This window comes from Nicotiana tabacum, chromosome 12 (genome assembly GCF_000715075.1).
Source record: "Nicotiana tabacum cultivar K326 chromosome 12, ASM71507v2, whole genome shotgun sequence".
In the NCBI taxonomy this organism is placed as follows: Eukaryota; Viridiplantae; Streptophyta; class Magnoliopsida; order Solanales; family Solanaceae; genus Nicotiana; species Nicotiana tabacum.
The window spans coordinates 26558899-26580805 of NC_134091.1; the positions used below are offsets into that span (position 1 = coordinate 26558899).

The following is a 21907-nucleotide window of genomic DNA, read 5'->3' on the forward strand; positions in this document are numbered from 1 at the left end:
GAGCTCTTTATTGTGGAAAAATATTATTGTTGAATTATTTTGACATGAGCCGTGAGCTCTTTATTGTGAAAAAATATTATTGTTGAATTATTTTGACATGAGCCGTAAGCTCTTTATTGTGGAAAAATATTATTGATGAATTATTTTGACATGAGCCGTGAGCTCTTTATTGTGAAAAACTATTATTGATGATTTATTTTGGCATGAGCCGTGAGCTCTTTATTGTGAAAAAATATTGTTGTTGAATTATTTTGACATGAGCCGTGAGCTCTTTATTGTGGAAAACTATTATTGATGATTTATTTTGGCATGAGCCGTGAGCTCTTTATTGTGAAAAAATATTGTTGTTGAATTATTTTGGCAAGTTAAATTATTTGAGCACTTGAGGTGCAAATTGTGATATATTGTGATATTGATACGCATGCGGTGGTATAAGGTCTGGGTGTTGAAACGCATGCGGTGAGATAAGGGTGGCTTGATACGCGTGGCTAGTAGGGGTGACTACTAGAAGTCATGCGGTGTGATAAGGGTGGCTAAAACGCGGGATGCTATTTCGGAAAAAAATATTTTCTTTAAATAAATTGTGAAGGCTCCCGCGGTGATATAAGGAAATGAGATATTGTGAATTTATTTATGATTTGGGACTACGAGGCGGTACTTCGGGAGTGCCCTTGTTGATATTGATTTATGGCCATAGTTGCTTTCGATTAATTATTGTGATTTTCATAAAGTTGAAGGAAATTCTGTTTTGATTCCACGAGATATTATTTGTAATTATTTGATGTCATTAGATGTGACATACTATTTGATTCATTTCCAATGTCATTTTATTTTACTACATTGATAAACATTTTACCATGCCATTACTCTACCGAGGTTAGGCTTGGCACTTAATGAGTACCGCTGTAGTGTACTCATACTACGCTTCTGCACATCTTTTTGTGCAGATCCAGGTACATTTTACCAGCCTAGACGTCAGTGAGTTACTTGCGCACGGAGACTTCGAGGTATATCTGCCAGCGTCCGCAGACTCCGGAGTCCCCTTCTATCATTTTATGTTGCTTCCTTATATTTTATTTAGACCTTGACATATAGAGACATTGAGAATAAATTCTTAGAAGCTTGTGACTTATTTCTACCGGGTTTTGGGAGTTGAAATTGTTTGAATTGTAGTTTATTTATTTCAGATATTTATTATTATTCCGCATTGATAGGCTTACCTAGTCTTAGAGACTAGGTGCCATCACGACATCCTACGGAGGGAATTTAGGGTCGTGACACAGATCCGCCTTTGTCACACAACCGTTGTACAATGCTCAAAAGCAACGACTTTGAGTGGATTTTTTTTTTTTTTTTTTTTTACTATTCTAGTTTATGAGTTTAATAAACAGAAAATTCATATCATTGCATAAGATAGGTCTCCAACTTCACCACCTAAAATAGATTAGTTGAATTCCTTACAGATAAACTGAATTATCATGCTAAAACATCTTTATTAAAGAGTCTCCAGCAATTATGCTAATGCATTTTAAGTTTAATTAAGCCACAAAGTCACATTCTCTAACTTCTGTAGTTCCTCTGAGCTCATCCAAATCAATGTCACAAAGAGTCCAAACAATCAGCATGATCATACAATCGAGATAATTTCGTATGACTAAGCAGAGGGTACCCATTGAAATAATTTGTCAACCTAGGCAGTCTTAAATGTAAAATGTGTAAAACTAAATTTGTAAAAGACAGTATCAGCTTGCATTATTTTCAAAAGCGCATAATCTAAGCAATCTATGAGCTAGATGCATCGTAGGATATAGGACAGACCATATAACATGAGAAGAAAGATAAGTTCTCTATCTTGCACAGCTTCTTTCTTGACTCACACCCCTAAATAATTTAGTGATATAGATACACATCTCTCAATGAAGTTCAGCCTATTTTTCTTTCACAAAGATATCAAGAAGTTGTATGATTGAAAATACTAAACTATCACTCACAATGTTCATAAGCTTGCAGAGCACAATGAGTGTAATTCTTGCCACTTCGGGGTACACAATGAAAATTTCAATTGAAATGTTGTACACCTAAAATTGTTGGCAGAATTGATTCTTCAACTTCTAATTTCATGAAACTTCATAGGCTTGAAATGTGAGCTTTTCAGTGCTATTTATGATATCGGGTTATGAGATTGATGAATGGAGCTCAAAATGATATTTGACTAATTTGAAGAAATGCAATAAAAGAAAGAGAAATGGATGTTACTCTAGGGAACTGTTTGTCCCTTTCAACCGTTGTTCTTCCTTTTTCTTTTCAATCATTTTCCTAGATAATCTTTCAAGTTTCGATTTTTATTTTCTTCGTCTTTTGTCAGAATTTTTAGTTCCCCAATACAAATAGTTCATTTCTTATTGATAAGTAATGTGATTCTCTTTCAGAGTATATATCACTTGATCATATTGTTCTTTCCTGAAAAGAACTACCTAAATGTTGATTCAATAGTCCAAGATTAAATTAAATTTTTTGAGATAGTTCTATTCATTTCCTGATCAATAGGAAAAAAAAAAAGAATTCCACTTTCTCTACCTATTTCTATTACTCTGTTTTTGTTATAAGAAATATCAAATTACGGTGGATGTCTATTCTTTCTCCATGATCTTCATCTCAAATGCTTAATGACATATTCAATGACATATTTTCTTCACTTTTCATGTCTAAATAAAGGCCTTGTAATAGATAGGAAAATACATACAATTAAAAAAGAAATTAGAATCTCTTCTCTCTTTCTCTATATATCTCTTAGAATGTTTTTCCTTGTTACATATTGTTAATTTGAGTTATATTTTATAACACGTTATCAACACAAAGTCAACTGAGTTGTTATAATGCGGCCAGTTCCGGTAGCGTCATTTAATATTAATAATATGGTAAGAACGATGACGGTATAAGGTGTACAACTCCAGCATATATTCGGCCATCACGGTTAGCCTTTTCTAATTAGTTTTCAAGTTTCTTTACACTTTGCTATTTATGTTTCCATACATGAACAAACTTGCTTTACAGAAAAGTTTTTCTTGAAAGTTCATCAAATCATGTAAGGATTTTTGGTGTAAAGAACGATAAATATTTTTTTCTATAACAAGTATTATGTTCCTATGTGTTAATATTAAGAAACACAAAGTGAAGACTTTTGAGAGAGCAAATATTTTTTTTTCTATTTTATCACATATTTCTTCCATCTTAAAGTGGGATAATTATCACAAAGGATACGTAGATTTTAATTGATTATGTGTTTTTCTATATTTACTTGATACTTTTTATTTGATTGAGTTCAGTTAATGAAAGTTCGCATATGCAAATTAAATTCAATCGCCACCAATAGTAAAAATCCGTCCCATAAGTCAAAAATAAGATATGATGTTACCGTGGAGGTATGAATGAATGTGGACGTGGTAATGGACGAAATTATAATCGTCATCATTATATTAATGAGAACAATAATGGCTCTCAAAATAATCACTACGAAAAAATCAGGTTTTAGCGATGGACAAATTCTGTAGCTAAACAGAAAAATCCGTCGCTAATCTCGTTTAGCGACGGATTAGCAACAGATTATCAAGAAATTATGCTAGCTACGAGTATTTTAGCGATAGATTAGCGACGACGTTCGTAGCTAATTTTAATTTTTTTGGTAGTGAATCCTTCACTTTGTGAAAGTGATGTTTGCCATTGATATGGCATGAGATTTTATAAAGCACGCATGGATTATTATGTTCTATTCCTGAAGTGAATGTGAAAACAATGTGATAATCATTATGAATACATATTCATTCTTGGAAGATTATGAACGTGCTAGTGGTAGTAAATATACCACACTCACCTCGAGAAGGGGGTTTGAGATGAAATAAAAAAATAATGTCATTATTATGGCATGAATGGTCACTGGTCACGTACCAATTGTACGCCAAAATATTTTGGCAATGTGATTATTAAAAGACAACAATAATGCAAGAAACAGATCTTGCATCTAATTTTGACCATGCCCATAATGATATAACTTTCTCTTTAAAAGAGATATTCACCATATAGATGTTGATGAATATATGGTAGTACAAAATTAATTGAAGGCTATGGAATAGCTACTATAACTCTACTTAAGGGAACAATACTTATCATAGAGAATGCAATGTTCTCCTCCAAGTCCAAGAGGAACTTGTTGAGTTTTAAAGATATTCGCCGAAATGAATTTCATATTAAGACAATAGATGAGAATAATTTTGAATATCTCATCGTTACCAAGAATGTCTATGGCCAGAAAAAAGGGTTATTCAGAAGTTCCCATCTTTATCTTGTGGCCTGTATAGCTGGCCATTTCAAAATCGTCTATACATTTAGAGAAAACAACAAAGTGGCAGACTCTTTAGCAAACTTCGGCTGCGTTCTGAGGCCCTACTATGTATTCAAATTAGAGTACCCTTTCTTCCACTTTCGAAGGATGGAGGGGGTATACAGCGAAAAAAGTGTCGAAGGGGTCAACATACGATACAATTTCACTTCACGGCACGGCCAAAAAAAAAGAAAGAGCTTCGCTTTCTATGCAATGCTTCCTTCAATACTGGAACTGGACCTTGACCTGCTTTCTGGCTAGCTTCTTTATGGCAAGCGCTACCCTAACCTAGCTTGTGATCGGGATGAGGTAGATGCCTCCCAGCCGGGGGGCGGATCGAATCGGAGTTTCCTTAGGTAGCCACCGACTGAATAGGATTTGAAGAGCTGTCACGATCATTCACAAAAATTTCAGTGAACTATTGAAGCTATCAGTGTGATTGATCAGACTCCCATTGACTCTTTTTGAGTAAGATCAGTAGGCGATAAGCTCACATCCGGCTCCATAGAAGGAAAGATCAGAGTCATCTTATCTTGACTACTCCCTAGAAGACAGTAAATTTATTCAACAATGCCCCATCGGGACATTCTGTATTGGATTTTGCCGCAAATATTGGACCTAGGTTTATTGATGGATCTGGTCTTGTCAAACAGGTCCGGATTCGAGGTTCGAACACAAAAGTCAGGAACTTTCCAACAGACTAGTTGCTGCTTCCACAGCTAAGAAGTCTTTATTGAAAGCTTTAAAAGAGTGGGAGAAAGGGGACGCATGAGCGTTGGATAATGGAAAGAAGGTAGAATTGCTCGGGACCTAGTGATCGATTCTTTTTCTTTTATATAGGTAGGGTTGGGCAGCGACTCTACTCCTTGAAGTGAAGAATCGAAAGTCGTCGTTCGTTAGACAAGGCCCACGTGCTGTGCATCTCTGGTGTTCTGCTCGTGGGGAGAGGAATGCGGGAAAGTGGGGTCCTCTCACCTGTGCTCACTTCCATTTTAGAAGTCAGATTGGATTTCCAATTGGTACTCAACAGAAGGGTGGAAAACCTCTGAAAGGCGAGGCAGATTTAATGTGCTTAATATTATTTTACCACTTCATTGTCGAGCATCCCTTGGACGGCCACAGCCTACATAGCCCGGAATGGGCCCGGACCGCATCTCCATTTGCACATGGATAATGTGCTGCCCCTTTCTTTTCTTCCAAACTCGGTCGAATACGTCGTTAACCTTTGTGGTAGATCGATGAGAGTGTGCCTAGCCAGGAGTGTGGTTGGTGTCACCTCCCGTGCGCTAGCTCTGCCTTTGCCGGATCTTTATTCGCCCACTCCTTCACAGAGCGATGACTAAGAGCCGGGAATTCAGAATTCTCTTAGTAGAGCCCTAGCCTATTGGAAAAAGACTACTCTCATCCCTCTCCGATGACTAAGAGCCGGGCTTAAGCAAATAGAGAACTAGGGGACCCACTCTGTAGCTGCCTTCCTCGCTTCGTCTTCGGCTTTCAGAGTTGTGAACTAACCTCTTCCTTTTACAGCGGAGTTTTGGGTAAAAACCTTTCGATTTCTGCTAATTCTCTTCTTGTTGTACCATGTACATGACGATAGCAGTGGAGTGCCCTCTGTGGGGTGTATACCGGCCGGGTTGCTGCCCGGAGGACCAAACCTGACTGCTGGGACAAGCTTGGTATACTGTCTTCCCTTTATCAGCAGGCGGTATAAGCTCCCGACCCAATGGAAATTCTAGTTCTTATTCACTGGAAATGCTTCCTTTACTTCCGCAGGTAATGGAAATCCTGAAGTTTGAGCTTGTGTTTTCCTGTCTTCTCTGCCTTGCCCACTCCACCTTATTTGCTGGAGGGAGGATACGATTAGTGCAATTGAGGCACATTCTATCGTAAACCAAAAGGTTACTAATTCCAATATTTTTGTACTTTGGCATGATCGATTGGGACATCCCGGATAAATTATGATGAGACGAATTATAGAGAACTCAAATGGGCATCCATTAAAGAATTTAAAGATTCTTTTAAATAGTGAATTTTCTTGTATTTCTTGTTATCAATGCAAGTTGATTAATAGACCGTCACCAACAAAGGTTGTGATTGAGTCCCATGTGTTTTTGGAACATATACAAGGGGATATTTGTGGACCTATTCACCCACCTAGTGGGTCGTTTAGATATTTTATGGTCTTAATAGATGCATCTTCTAGATGGTCTCATGTATGCCTATTGTCATCTCGCAACCTGGCATTTGCAAAATTAATGGCACAAATAATCGGATTACGGGCATAATTTCCTGATAATCTACTTAAGTCTATTAGACTTGATAATGCCACTGAGTTTTTATAAGCATTTAATGATTATTGTTTATCAATTGGGATAAAAGTGAAACATTCTGTAGCTCATGTTCACATTCAAAATGGCCTTGCAAAATATTTGATTAAACGTCTGCAATTGATAACAAGACCATTACTCATGAAAATCAAGTTACCCACTTCAGTTTGGGGTCATATCATTTTGCATGCAACAATGCTAAATCGTCTCAGATCGATAAATTATCATAAATATTCCCCGTTGCAATTAGTTTTGGGCCATGGACCTAATATATCTCATCTAAGAACTTTTGGATGCGTTGTATATGTGCATGTACCACCGCCATATCGCACCAAGATGGGTCCCCAAAGAAGGTTAGGAATATATGTTGGGTTTTAATCGCCCTCCATTATTCGCTACCTCGAAACATTAACAGAAGATTTGTTCACTGCTCGATTTATAAATTGTCGATTCGATGAGGCATTTTCCCCAAAATTAGGGGAGAAATTGGTGAAATCAAACGGGAAATTTCGTGGAAAAATTTATCATTCTCTCATCTTGATCCACGTGCCTCTATTTGTAAAAAAGAGGTACAAAAGATTATCCATTTGCAAAAAATAGCAAATCAAATGTCAGATACATTTACGGATCTGAAAAGGATAACGAAATCACATATCCCTGCGGAGAATGTTCCAATCCGTATTGATGTCCCCGTTGGACAATCTTCTAGTGTCATAGCTAATAAGTCAAAAGCACGCCTAAAACGTGGCAGACTAGTGGGTTCTAAGGATCGAAATCCTAGAAAAAGGAAAATAAATGACCAAGATGACACTACGAAAGAGTCTCATAAAAGAAACCCATAATTTAACCAATCCTGAGATTCATGAGGATATCGATGAGCCCAAGACTCAAAAAAATAAGGAACTATCAATAAATCCAATCAATATTGAGACAAATTTGAATCGATTGAATATAGTGGTGGATTATGTCTTTGCATACAATGTTGTATCTAGTATTATGCAAGATAATGAGGATATTAAACTTCAATCTGTTGGAGAATGTCGACAAAGACGTGATGTGCCAAAATGGCAAGAAGCAATTCAATCTGAGTTGGATTCACTTGCGCAACGTAAAGTTTTTGGGCCTGTAGTCCAAACACCTAATGGTGTTAAGCCTGTTGGCTATAAATGGGTCTTTGTACGTAAAAGGAATGAGAAAAATGAGGTACAAAGATATAAGGCATGCCTTGTTGCACAAGAATTTTCACAAAGGCCTAGTGTCGATTATGAAGAGACGTATTCTCCTGTTATGGATGCTATAATGTTCCGTTATCTCATTAGTCTTGTTGTTTATGAAAAGCTTGACATGCATTTAATGGATATGGTTACAACCTACCTTTTCGGCTCACTTGATAATGAGATATACATAAAAATTACCGAGGGATTTAAAATGTCTGACGCACATAATTCAAAGTCCAGGGAAATATTTTCAATCAAATTGCAAAGATCTTTGTATGGTCTAAAAAAATCAGGAAGAATGTGGTATAACCGCTTTAGTGAATATTTATTAAAGAAAGGTTATATAAATGATGTCATTTGTCCATATTATTTTATAAAAAAAACAGCATCGGAGTTTGTTGTACTTACTGTATATGTTGATGACATAAATATTATTGAAACTCCTACAGAACTCCAAAAGGTAATTGATTATTTAAAGAAGGAATTCTAGATGAAAGATCTCGGAAAGACAAAATTATGTCTTGGTTTGTAAATTGAACATTTGGCAAACGGAATTTTTGTTCATCAATCTGCCTACAGAGAAAAGGTATTAAAATAGTTTTACATGGATGGAGCACATCTATTAAGTACTCTGATGGTTGTTCGATCACTTGATGTGAATAAGGACCCGTTCCGACCTCATGAAAAGAATGAAAAGATTCTTGGTCCTGAAGTACCATATCTTAGTGCAATTGGTGCACTAATGTATCTTGCTAACACTACAAGGCATGACATAAATTTTTCAGTTAATGTCTTAGCAAGATATAGCTCTGATCCTACAAGGAGATATTGGAATGGAATCAAACACATATTGCAGTATCTAAAAGGGACTACCGATATAGGCTCATTTTATGGCAATGATTGCAGTCCCGATCTTGTTGGTTATGCCGATGCTGGGTATTTATCTGACCCACACAAGGCTCGATCTCAAACAGGCTATGTGTTTACATGTGGAGGCACTGCAATATCTTGGCGATCGACTAAGCAATCAATCGTGACTACTTCATCTAATCATGCTGAGATAATTGCTATTCATGAAGCAAGTCGAGAATGTGTATGGTTGAGGTCTATAATACACCTTATTCGAGACAAATGTGGTTTGAAGTGTGACAAACTACCCACAATTTTGTATGAAGACAATGCAGCATGCATAGCCCAATTGAAGGGAGGATTCATAAAAGGGGATAGGACAAAGCACATTTCACTAAAGTTATTTTTCACACATGATCTTCAAATAAATGGTGATATCAGTGTGAAGGAGATCCGTTCAAGTGATAATATGGCTGATTTGTTCACTAAATCTCTACCGACATCAACCTTCAATAAACTAGTGTACAATATTGGGATGCGAAGGCTCAAGGATGTGAATTGATGCTCTCATCAGGAGGAGTTAATACGCGGTGTACTCTTTTTTCCTTACAAGGTTTTGTCCCACTGGGTTTTACTTGCAAGGTTTTTAATGAGGCAACCAAAAAGCGTATTTCTAAATATGTGTACTATTTTTCCTTCACTAGGATTTTTTTTCTAATAAGGTTTTAACGAGGCACATTATCTATGGACATCCAGGGGGGAGGGGGTATTATAAGAAATAACAAATTATGGTGGATGTCTATTCTTCCTCCATGATCTTCATCTCAAATGCTTAGTGACATATTCAATGACATATTTTCTATGTTTAATGACATATTTTTTTCACTTTTCATGCCTATATAAAGGCCTTGTAATAGATATGAAAATACACACAATTGAAGAAGAAATTAGAATCTCTTCTCTCTTTCTCTATATACCTCTTAGCTTGTTTTTCCTTGTTCCATATTATTACTTTGAGTTATATTTTATAATAATTTTTTCTTTTTCACTTTCCAAATTATCATACACGGAGATATACAACTACTCTAAAAAATCTTGTATTTATGAATTAAATAGAAATAAAGGCGAATATTTAACTAAATCAATAAACTTTCTTGTCCTTGGAGGCTCAGAGCATACATCAATGAATCCCCCAACAAAATAATAACATAGAGGCGGGGAAGTACCATTGTAATTATTAAATATTTAAGGCAGAATACATAAAATGATATCTGAACTTGTACTCCAAATCCCTGTTACACACATGTTGACCACAAAAATATTTTCAAACACTCAACCTTTCAAAAGTGTATCTATTACACACCACTTTGATATTTGACCACTTATTTTAAATAGGTGTATGTCACTCACCAATATCATCGTGACATGTGTCATTAAATTAAAAAATAAAAAAAAGCCTTTAACAAAGTTTTAAAAAATAAAAAGGAATTGAACCCAGCCAAAAGAAAAATAAAAAGAAAAGAAACTCATCTTCTTCCCAAGACCAACCATCATGGTTGCGCCCACCTTCATCTTAATTTCAGCTATCAAAATTTTTAAAATCAAGCTCAGAATTCTTCAAGTCTAAGATCCAACACTTAAATTCAAAATATTATTCTTTTGTATTCTTCAACAAATTTGATCCAACTCTCAATTCCTCTCCAAATGAGTTCCAACTTGAAATAGAGCTTCCGATCAACAACTAATTTAGTATCCAAACATAAATTTTAGTAAAAAATAATTTCACATAAATAATTTTAGTACTGTTCTCTTGATTTTTCGAGTCAATAATTGCACTTTTTGAATCGAAAATTTCTGGGTCTAATTGAAATCGTACTTTTCGAGCCAACAATTTCACACCAATCTCTTGATAATTCGAAATTGCTTTATTTACTAGTTGAAAAACGAAATAAAAGGTTGGAAAGTGACCAAAAAAAACTAAAAAGAGGTTCTGTGAGCATTAATTAATGGAGGAAGAAAAATCAAGGAGATTAATAAAAATAAAAATAAAAAGAAATGGGAAAAAGTTGGACATGTGGCATTTTTATGAGACTTTAGATACAAAACTATTTAGTTCAGTCGCCTTATTTGCGTGTAAAGGACGCGCGTGCCATGTAGGCAAAGATGTGTGTAATAGATACACTTTTCAAAGGTTGAGTGTTTGAAAATATTCTCGTGATCAACAAGTGTGTAACAGAGATTTGAGTACAAGTTCAGGTGTCATTTTATGCATTCTGCCAATATTTAATCATAAATATAATAAACATAGAATAGAATAATATTAATCAATGGGTAATTAACTCCAAAAATAAATTAAAGAATGACCAATACCTCAAGAATCAAAGCAAAGGAAAGCAAAAAGTTCTTCTTGTACAACTTGTACTTATGTGATGAAGTAAGGCAACTGCATTAGCTTTTCAGTGTCTTTTGCCTGCTTTTTTCTTGAAAGGCCGAGGCAGACAAAGCCATTGCCGCTGCAATTTCACAAGGTTGAAGCTCCAAGAAGCCAACACCTACATTAAATCATCATCCAAGTAACAGAGGAAACACACTAAAGATCTTTGGACAGAACTTTACATTAGGAATTGGTTAATCATATCCAAAGATAAATTTTTCTTATACCTAGTATCAGTTGCATTGATCATGAAACATGCATGAATAAGATACATGTAAATCCCTTTGTCTACCTGTCAAAGAGAAAATGAAATTACTATTCAATTATTGCAGTCATATCATCAAACACATTGGGTGCATACCGTGCATTAGTGTGCAACAAAAATTATATATTTTATCCTAAATATCATATTTGTTTTTGTTAAAATGGAGCTGTGGACTGCCATTGATGGAAAAGAAGCAAGCTTGAGGATGAAGAAGATTAGAGTAAGATAGAGAGAAAGAAAGCAATTCTTAGTATTTCTTATTAACCGACTCAAATGTACTATACAATGTTTTATTTATACAAAGGGATTAATCAGCTAACTAACTTCTCTAACTACCTATCTATTACAAATTAACATCTCATTTACAGCTCACTAACAGTTAACTGTTTCCTAACTAATCTTCTAAAAGTGTACTTCCTTAAATAACACTTTGTACAACTACTCACAACTGATATAATATTTCAACACTTCCCCTCAAGTTGAGAATGAAAAAATATTTTTCATTCCCAACTCGGATAACAAATAGGCATGTTGCTGATGTCCCAAGGCTTTAGTTAGTATGTCAGATGGTTGTTCTTGACTGGATACATGTAAAGTTCTGATAAGTCCCTTTTGAATTGTTTCTCTCAAAAAATGACAATCTATCTCTATGTGCTTTGTCCTCTTATGATACATGGGATTTGTTGCAATTTGCAATGCTATTGTATTATCACAATACAAATCCATAGGCATCTGCAAATCTATCTGCAATTCTCTCAACAATCCACTAAGCCAAACCAGTTCTGCAACTGTATGTGCCATGCTTCTATACTCAGCTTCTACTGAGCTTCTGGAGATAGTATTCTATTTCTTTACCTTCCAAAAAATAAGAGATTCTTCTAATTTGATGCAGTATCATGTTACTGATTTTCTTGAGATTGGGCAGGATGCCCAATCTGAGTCACATAAGGCTTTTATTTGCTGGCTACTTCTACTAGACATTAGGATGCCAAGACCTGGTTGTTTATTTATATATCTCACCACATGTAGTGCAGCTTCATAGTGAGACTTCTTTGGAGCATGTATAAACTGACTTAAGCTTTGAACAACATATGAGATATCTAGTCTGGTGATAGTGAGGTACAATAACTTCCCAACTAGCTTATGAAATCTCCTCATGTCTCATAGTATCTCATCAGTAGTATTGGTAGTCACACAAGCATCAAAATCCACACTTGTTAGTTTTAAATTTTTCTCCATTGGAGACTCTTTTGGCTTTGATCCTCCCAATCCTACTTCGTAAATTATCTCAAGAGCATATTTCCTTTGTGACATTAAGATGCCTTCAGCAGACCTGGCAAACTCTATCCCCAAGAAGTACCTCAATTCCCCAAGGTCCTTCAATTTGAAACTTTGGTGAAGTGTGTCTTTAGCATGCTGAATTTCCTTCATATTATTCCATGTTACAAGTAGATCATCCACATACACAAGTACAAGAACAAACTTATCCTTAGTGGATTTAGTAAACAAGGAGTAGTCATGCACGCTTTGACAAAAACCAGAATTCAGAAGAGTTTGAGTTAGTTTCAGATTCCATTGCCGTGATGCCTGTTTCAGGCCATATAGAGATTTAAGTAGCCTACAAACCTTATGCTCCCCCTGACTACTAAATCCCTGTGGTATTATCATGTACACCTCTTTCTCAAGATCCCCATTGAGAAAGGCATTATGGACATCTATCTGATAAACTAGCCAGTGTTTAAGAGCTGTAGTAGCAACAACTGCTCTGACAGTAATGAGTTTAGCAATAGGAGAAAAAGTGTCATGAAAATCTAGACCCTCTTGTTGTGTATAGCTTTTGGCAACTAATCTAGCCTTAAATCTTTCTATTGTACCATCTGCATTGTACTTGATTTTATACACCCACTTACACTCTATAGGGGCCTTGCCTGTAGGTAAATCAACTACTGTCCAAGTGTGATTTTGTTCCAGAGCCTCAATCTCAAGCTTCATTGCTTCAACCCATCTCTCATCCTTAATATCTTAAGAGAAGGTAAAGGGTTCTGTATCTGAAGAGAAGGAGGCTAGAAAAGTTTAAAAATGAGCAGGTAGGTGTGAATAGGAAACAAACTGTTGTATAGGGTAAGCAAAGGAAGTAGAAGGCAAAGGAGGATGTGCATAGTCTGTGAGCCAGATGGAAAGTTTAAGAGGTCTGCCTGATCTTCTAGGTGGATCAGGAATAGGTTCAGGGGAAGGAATGGAAGTAGTAGTGTTAGGAGGCAAATGAGAAGGTGTAGAAGAAGGAGATGAGTGATTCAGGGAAGTTGATGCTAAATCCATTAGGGAAGTGAGTTCAGGATTAATGAGTGGTTCAGGTGCTGATGGAGAATCAATAAAAGTCTTAGAGAAAGAGTCAGGTGTAGACAAAGTAGGAAAAGACATGGAAGGAGAATTGAGTGTGGAATTTGTGGAGGATAGGAACTGAGACTTTGGGTGTTTAAAAGGAAAGATGTGTTCCTTAAAGACAACATCTCTATTGACAAAAAACTTTCCAAATTCAATGTCAAGCAGCCTATAACCTTTCTGAGTGGAGGAGTATCCCATAAAGATGGCAGGAGAAGATTTTGGAGAGAATTTGTCACAGTAATTGGTCTTTGTGGCATAACAAAGGCACCCTATAGTTCTCATATGGCTAAGGGTAGGTGTTGAACCATGGAATAGCTCGTAAGGAGACTTTCCTTTCAAAATAACACTAGGTAATCCGTTGATAATATATGTAGCTGCCAGAATGCACTCACCCCAGTATTTCAAGGGTATGTGTGCTTGAAATCTTAAGGCCCTCCCAACTTCAAGAAGATGCCTATGCTTTCTTTCCACCACTCCCTTTTTCTATGGAGTGTGGACACAACTACTTTGGTGAATGATGCCTTTAGTTGTGAAGAGAGTAGAAGTGTCACGACCCAAAATCCAACTAGTCGTGATGGCACCTAACCCAACCCGCTAGGTAAGCCAACTTTCAACTACCCAATTCCAATAACAATTATTAAAGAAATTTAAGTAAATAATTATCTTAACCTTATACATTTTCCAAGAACTGGTAATACAAATCATGAGCTTCTAAAAATAGAGTATACAAAGCGGAAATGAAATAAATACATAGTCTGTTTGAATAGTACATAAACAGAGCTTTTATAAATTTAAGGCTACCACGAATAAGAGGCAGCTACAACATGAACGCATGTACATCTTCAAATTCCGCAACCATCGAGCACAACAACAACATCAGTCAACATCTGCACGCAATGTGCAGAAGTATAGTATCAGTACAACCGACCCCATGTGCTGAGTAAGTAACAAACCTAGCCTTAGGTTGAAAGTAGTGACGAGCTTCTACTAAGGTCGGGTCCAAATCAACTAATCTACAACAATTAATAATGACATAAAGTAAATAATACCAGAAGTAACTCAGAGATAAAATGCTCAGTCACATCGTGATTTCAACAATAATAGTTCTTCCTTTCAAGTACATTAGTGAAAACCCAAATCTTTTGCCAAAGTTACCAAAAATGTGAATAAGTTTGGAAACAGATTTTTTTTTCAAAATCCTTTCAATAATAAATAAAATATCTCATTTTCTTTTCAGATAACCATTGTAAAACAAATGCATCACTATGCCCATCTGTTAACATGTGTGAGAAATCATGAATAATGTGATACCGTACAGCATGAGAAAAATACATCTCTATGCATATATCTCATGTGTGCATGTCAATGCAATGTATCTCAGAGATTGTACTCATGTACTCACACTCTCAGAGTACTCAATCTCATTGTCTCGCATTCTCTCTCACTGTGCTCAGCACACTCAATCACTCAGCGCTATACAATACCTGATGCAGCGTGCAGCCCGATCCTTGTTTATAGTCGACTGCACTCACTGGGGGTGTGTAAAGACTCATGAGGGGCTCCTGCAGCCCATGCGCTATAAGCACGGACAACTCACGTGTTGCACGGATAACTCAAGTGCCATAATATAAGCCAATAAGGCCTGCTGCAGGCAGGCAGCCTCGACCCATATAATAGTAATAATATATATAAGGCCAACATGGCCTGCTGTGGCGCGTAACCCGATCCCAAAAATATCCTCGCAATCAGGCCCTCGGCCTCCCTCAGTCATCAATCTCTCTAGTCTCTCTCTCATGGGCTCACAATGTCATGAGAATAGCCCAAAAATGATGATATGATGTATCAATAAATAATAACTGAGACTGAGTTTGAATTTTCAACATAACCAATAATTCACGGCAATATGACCTCTGTGAGTCCCAATAATACTGGCACATAGCCTCAACATGATTTTTAGTATGTTTTTCAGCTCAATTTCTTAAACTCATAAAATCGCATGGAAAATGCCAAGATTATTTAACTAAAAAATTCCACAGAAATAATTATGTCACAATTTTTATAGTACATGCCCACACGCCCGTCACCTAGCATGTGCGTCACCTCCCAACAATTCACGAAATACATATATTCATGGTTCATACCCTCAACTCCAAGATTAGAAGAGTTACTTACCTCGAACAAGCCAAATCCAATATCGAGCAAGCTAAGCAATGCTCCAGAAATTCCATTATGCTCATATCAACTTCCAAATGGCTCGAATCTAGTCACAATTAATTTGATTCAGCTCACAAAAATTATAGGAATTAATTCCATATCAAAATACTAATATTTTCCAAAAATCCGAAATTACACTCAAACATCGCCCGTGGAACCCACATCTTGGAACCCGACAAAAGTTACAAAATATTAACGCCCATCCAACCACGAGTCCAACCATATAAATTTCATAAAATTCCGACATCAACTCGACCCTCAAATCTTCAATTGAAGTCTTTGAAGATTTCTACCATTTAAAACCCAATCTTTATCTATTTGAACTCAACACTCTTTCCATAAACCTTATTGATACGTATAAATAATACTATTATATCCAAGAATCATACTCTTAATCACCCATCATTTTCCAAACTCGAAATTGAAAATTAGGGGTTAGAACCTTACCTCTTTGATGAAGAACTTGAGGGATTTCTTGTTGGATTCCAAGCCTTGGACAAGAATTTGATGAACAAGACACTTCATCTACTTCCTCTCTCTATAACACTCTCACTTCTCTCTAAAATCATCAGATAATTGCCCCAAAATAAGCCCCAAAGCTTATTTATCAAAATGGGATTGGGTTATGAAAATAGAAAAATTAACCCTCCAAAAGTAGGTCTGCGGTCGCATAATGAACCGCAGAATGGGTATGCGGGCCGTAAAATTGATCGCAAAATCGGCGCCCAAAACTGGGCTCTTCTGGTCCATTCTGCTACCAGTTTTGCGGTCGCAGTCGCAGTTTTGCGATCGCATAATTGGTCGCAGAATTATATTTTTCCAGCCTTTGGTAATTTGGTCATAACTTCTTGTAAGAATGTCCAAATGATGAACGGTTTGAAGCGTTAGAAACTAGACTCAAATATATTTCATTTGATAGGTAATACACCATAAACACTTCGTATTATGAGATTTTTACTTATTTGAAGTTAAATCTTGTGCGAACTCACTTGAAACTTAGTCTTATGAAATTTTCAACTTCTACATTCGATGCCGAAACCTATCGAATCAAGTCTGATTGACCTCAAATTTTACACACAAGTCATAAATTACATAATGAAGCTATTCCAATTTCCATAATCAGATTCCGATCTCGATATCAAAAAGTCAACCCCTCGGTCAAACTTTCCAAAAATTCAACTTTCGGCATTTCAAGCCTAATTTCACTACGGACCTCCAAATAATTTTTCCGACACGCTCCTAAGTCCAAAATCACCATACGGAGCTATTGAAATTATCAAAACTCCATTCCGGGGTCGTTTACATATAATTCAACATCCGGTCACTATTTTAACTTAAGTTTTCAATTATGAGACTAAGTGTCATTTCACTCCAAAATCCTTCCGGACCCGAACCAACTAATCCGATAAGTCATAAATCAACCGTGTGGCATAAATTGAGCAGTAAATGGGGGAACGAGATTATAATACTCAAAACGACCAGCCGGATCATTACAAGAACAAAGATCATTAAAGAATTCATGACCATTGTCAGATCTAAAGGTCTTAATAGTGGTAGAAAATTGGTTTTGTACAAGTTGAATAAAATCATTCAAGACAACAAACACATCACTTTTCAACCTTAACAGAAAAGTCCATGTCATTCTTAAGTCATCATCAACAAGGGTAAGGAAATATCTAAAACCATTATAGGTACAGACCCTATATGGTCCCCATACATCCATGTATACAAGATCAAAAATATTAGTGCACTTAGTTGTGCTAATAGAAAATGGTAACCTAATTTGTTTAGCTAGTGGACATATGGGACAATCACAATTATTGGATGTTGACAAATGATTTTTTATAGTAGGAATTTTCTGTAAAACTATAGAGGGTGCATGCCCTAATCTCTGAAGCCACAAAGTAGTAGAGTGAGTTTTGATTGAAGAAGACAGGCATGTTGAAGCAGGAATAACATCAGCTGTGAAAGGATTGAGTATGTACAGTTCTCCCTGCAGTCTACCAATCCCCTTCACCATGCCACTAAAGAGGTCCTGAAATAGACAAAAATCTGGATAAAAAATGACTGAACATTGTAATTCCTTAGTGTATTTGGACACTGATAAAAGATTGTATTTAAACTGAGGGATATAAAGCACATTGTGCAGAGTTTGGGAATTGGATATAGGACAGGACCCTGTATGAGTGATGTTTGTACTATCTCTGTTTGGAAAATGAACAGAGGTAGTACTATAGGAGGAAACAGGTAAGGGATTGGACAACAATTCTAAAGATGAAGCCATATGATTTGAGGTACCTGAATCAATAATCTAATAATCACATTTATTAGTAGATTTACCTGCCATATTGGCCATCTCAATTGCTTCAGGTTCTTTTCCCTTGTTCAGCATCATGAGAATATGTTGGTACTGCTCAGGGGTAAAAACAGGTGCAACAGGTACTGCATTAGTAGGTCCAGCATTCCCAGTCTGAGTGTTCAGTGGATTCATGGTTCCTACCTTCTGCAATTCCTCTTTGACATGCACATTATGTGCCACAACTGTGGAACCCTCATACACTCCCTTTTTCTTATTAGTGAACTTGAACCCGGGTGGATAACCCACCAATTTGTAGCAAGTTTCCCTCGTGTGGACCTTCATATGATAATAATCACATTACAGATGTGCATTTCTTTTAGGTCTCGCATTAGAGGCATTGGCTGAAATCAAGCCACTAGCTACACCTTCCATAGGTGCACTTCCCAAAATTCCACCATTCATTCTCTAACTCTCCTCCTGTATGATCATTGAGTAGGCCTGGTCTAACGTAGGTGTAGGGTTCATCATAAGAATTTGATTTCTTTTAGGAGCATATGTATCATTGAGTCCCATTAAAAACTTCATTAATTTTTGTTGATGCAGAAATTCAACAAAGAGTCTAGACTTCACACAGTCGCACCCAGGGAAAGGGATTACTGACTCAAATTCACACCAGAGATCATTTAATTTCGAGTAGTATATTGAGACTCTAGAAATACCTTCATTCAACAGACTAATTTACCTGTTCATGTGATATACTTTAGTCGCATTTACTTTATCAAATCTATCCTTAAAGGCTGCCCAAACTTTATGTGCATTTGAGGAATATACTATACTTTTTCTGAGCTCTTGTACGACTGAACTCATGATCCATGATTGAACTATCGCATTGCACCGTTCCCATTGGTATGTGTGAAATGCATCACCTTCATATTTCTCCCTTGTAAATGTTCCATCAATGAATCCTATCTTATTCTTCACTAACAATGACGTCTTCATTGATCGACTCCATTCAGAGTAGTTCTCAGTTTCGATTAACAGTTGTGGAAAAGTGGCAGCCCTGGCGTATACGAAGGATGCACATATAGCGGATAGTTGCAATCCAGCTGAGGATTGATTGCATGTGGTGTTCCAGACAAATTCGTTGTCACACTTTGAGGAGAATCGCCAGCCATTATTGCGAATTTCTCAGAAATTGGGGTAGAATCAAAAAAAGGGAGAAATTTTGACCTAGGAAAGATAGAGGTGAAAAATTGAGAAATTGATGATACTCATGGACTTTTCTCTTCAAATCGCAGTGAACTTGCTCTGATACCATGTTAAAATGGAGTTGTGGAGTGCCATTAATGGAGGAGAAGCAAGCTCGAAGATGAAGAAGATTAGAGCAAGAGAGAGAGAGAGAGAGAGAGAGAGAGAGAGAGAGAGAGAGAGAGAGAGAGAGAGAGAGAGAGAGAGAGAGAGAGAGAAATAAAGCAATTCTCAGTATTTCTTATTAACCGACTCAAATGTACTGTACAATGTTATATTTATACAAAGGAATTAATCAACTAACTAACTTCTCTAACTACCTATCTATTATAAATTAACAGCTCATTTACAGCTCACTGACATTTAACTATTTTCTAACTAATCTTGTAGAAGTGTACTTCCTTAAATAGCACTCTGTACAACTACTCACAGCTGATCTAATATTTCAACAGTTTTCATCAAATATACAGAATCATGCACATGCATGTGCAAATAAAAATGGATATGCGACAAATTAATACAACAAAGTTGTGCCTACTTTTATCTTTCAGTTTCTGGATGTAGCACAAACATATGCAGATGAAAACTGTTTAACTGTCAAGAATTCTGATGCAACCAATACATAAAATATACGAAGATCAAATTAACAAAATAAATTCACAGGAGAAAAGAGATACTTAGTAAAAATCAAAACTTACCAGGTGTAAAGTATCTCAAATTCAAAGAGCGACATGTGCGCTATTTAGCTTCCGCTGCCAAGTGAGTAAAGGATATTATTTCAAGAACTACCTTGATGAAAAATGATGAGGCAGGATACATTTATAAAAGTTAAAATGGCCTCAGGTCCACTTAAACTTGTACCCATTAGTCAACCCGTTAAACAAACTTATATTTTACATGGCCACATTGAGTGAAAATCACGCTGTCAAAGCACATAGATATGATTATTTTTATTAAAAAATATTAGATTCAGAAAATAAAATATAAATAAAAAAGAACTCCTCTTCTCTTTTCCCCTCCCCTCCCACCCTTCTCTCGTCTTCCCCGGCAAATTTCCCACCCCATATCTGTATTTTTTTATTTACTATTCTAGTTCCCCCTCCCTTCCCTTTTCTTGTTTCTTTTTCCCTCCCTCTTCTCATTCTAATATTTTTTATTCATTTGCTAGTCTCCACCCACTTTTCTTGTCCCAACCTCCCTCAACTCCTCCATAGCCAACACCTTCACCCCATATCACTGCCATCAGCTCCCCCTTTCTCTTCTTCTTTCTTTTTCCTTTTTTTCTTTTTCTTTCAAAGCAAACCTAGTTAGTCGGCTACCGCTAACGGATTACAGGTGAGAATTGATAAAAGATTAGGTGGCTTTGATAGAAGAACAAGAAAATAAATTAATTTTTTTTGTCTTCAATGAAATTTGCCGGAAGCCGTTTGGTGAAATAATTTTAAAATGGAATAATAATTTTTACTGGAAGACAAAAGAGGGGGTAGGTGGAAGAAGATAATAATGGTTAAAAATGGCTGATGCTTGGTATTGTCATTGGTGGACTATCGGTAGATCTACGATGGAGAAAAAGAGAAAGAAAAATAAATTAAAAATCTGATAAATTATTTTTTTTCAAAATGTGGGATCCAAAAATTTCACATGTCATATAATAAAGATCAAGCATGTGACATGGCATTCGTGTCAGAGCAATTGACGAAGACGTTCTATACATAGAGCTTATTAGTAGTCATTTTCTCAAGTAGAGGTGTTTGAATGAGAAAATTATAAGTTTGTTTATCGGGTTGATAAGTGAGTGCAAGTAGAGGTGTTTGAATGCTCTATTTTAAGAAAAAGCGTAACAATGGAAGTCCCAGTATCAAATACACTTGACATACATTAGCATATTTTTTCGATGATATCAAAGGAACCAAGAATCCCTAAATGAGAAATTTGAAATAAAATAGCGTGAAGCCCACAGAAAGCCAAAGGAAAGAAGAGGATGAAATAGGATTGTACTGTATCACAAGTTTTAGTAATATACGTGGTCTGTTAGAATCAATTATAGCACACACATGTCCATTAGAAAATGCATGTAGAGTCAACAATTTATCCTTAATTTTTTTCTAAATCCCCAATGTACCCTTATTCGTACACCCAACTCCCACTCCTAAAGAATAAGTAATAATAGCCCATATATGTTACATATGTCGTTCCTTTTTACATATTGAAGTAACAACCCTGACTAGAATATGCCAAACACACACGATGAAGTTAATGAAATGGGTTGAAGCGAGAAAAACCTCCTTATC

The 21907-nt window shown here is 36.2% G+C and overlaps 1 protein-coding gene across 1 annotated transcript; it reads right to left on the bottom strand.

Moving 5' to 3' along the window:
- Window positions 1-13543: 13543 nt before the first annotated feature.
- LOC142167055 (uncharacterized) lies at window positions 13544-20349 on the bottom strand. Its single transcript, XM_075227207.1, has 6 exons — window positions 20315-20349; window positions 19143-19428; window positions 18410-18704; window positions 18210-18367; window positions 17564-18104; window positions 13544-14229 (listed from the first exon to the last, which is right to left on the bottom strand). Exons 1-6 carry the CDS (start codon window positions 20347-20349, stop codon window positions 13544-13546), a joined length of 2001 nt encoding a protein of 666 aa, XP_075083308.1.
- Between the last annotated feature and the right edge of the window lie 1558 nt (window positions 20350-21907).

Bases quoted from the DNA above. Each gene is read 5' to 3' on its own strand.
- LOC142167055 (XM_075227207.1), bottom strand. From the start codon at position 20,349: ATGTCGCTCTTTGAATTTGAGATACTTTACACCTG. The intron at 19,429-20,314 runs GTAAGTTTTGAT...CGTATACGCCAG, and splicing joins TTTGAGATACTTTACACCTG to GGCTGCCACTTTTCCACAAC. The intron at 18,105-18,209 runs GTGCTTTATATC...TGTCTATTTCAG, and splicing joins ATTCCCAAACTCTGCACAAT to GACCTCTTTAGTGGCATGGT.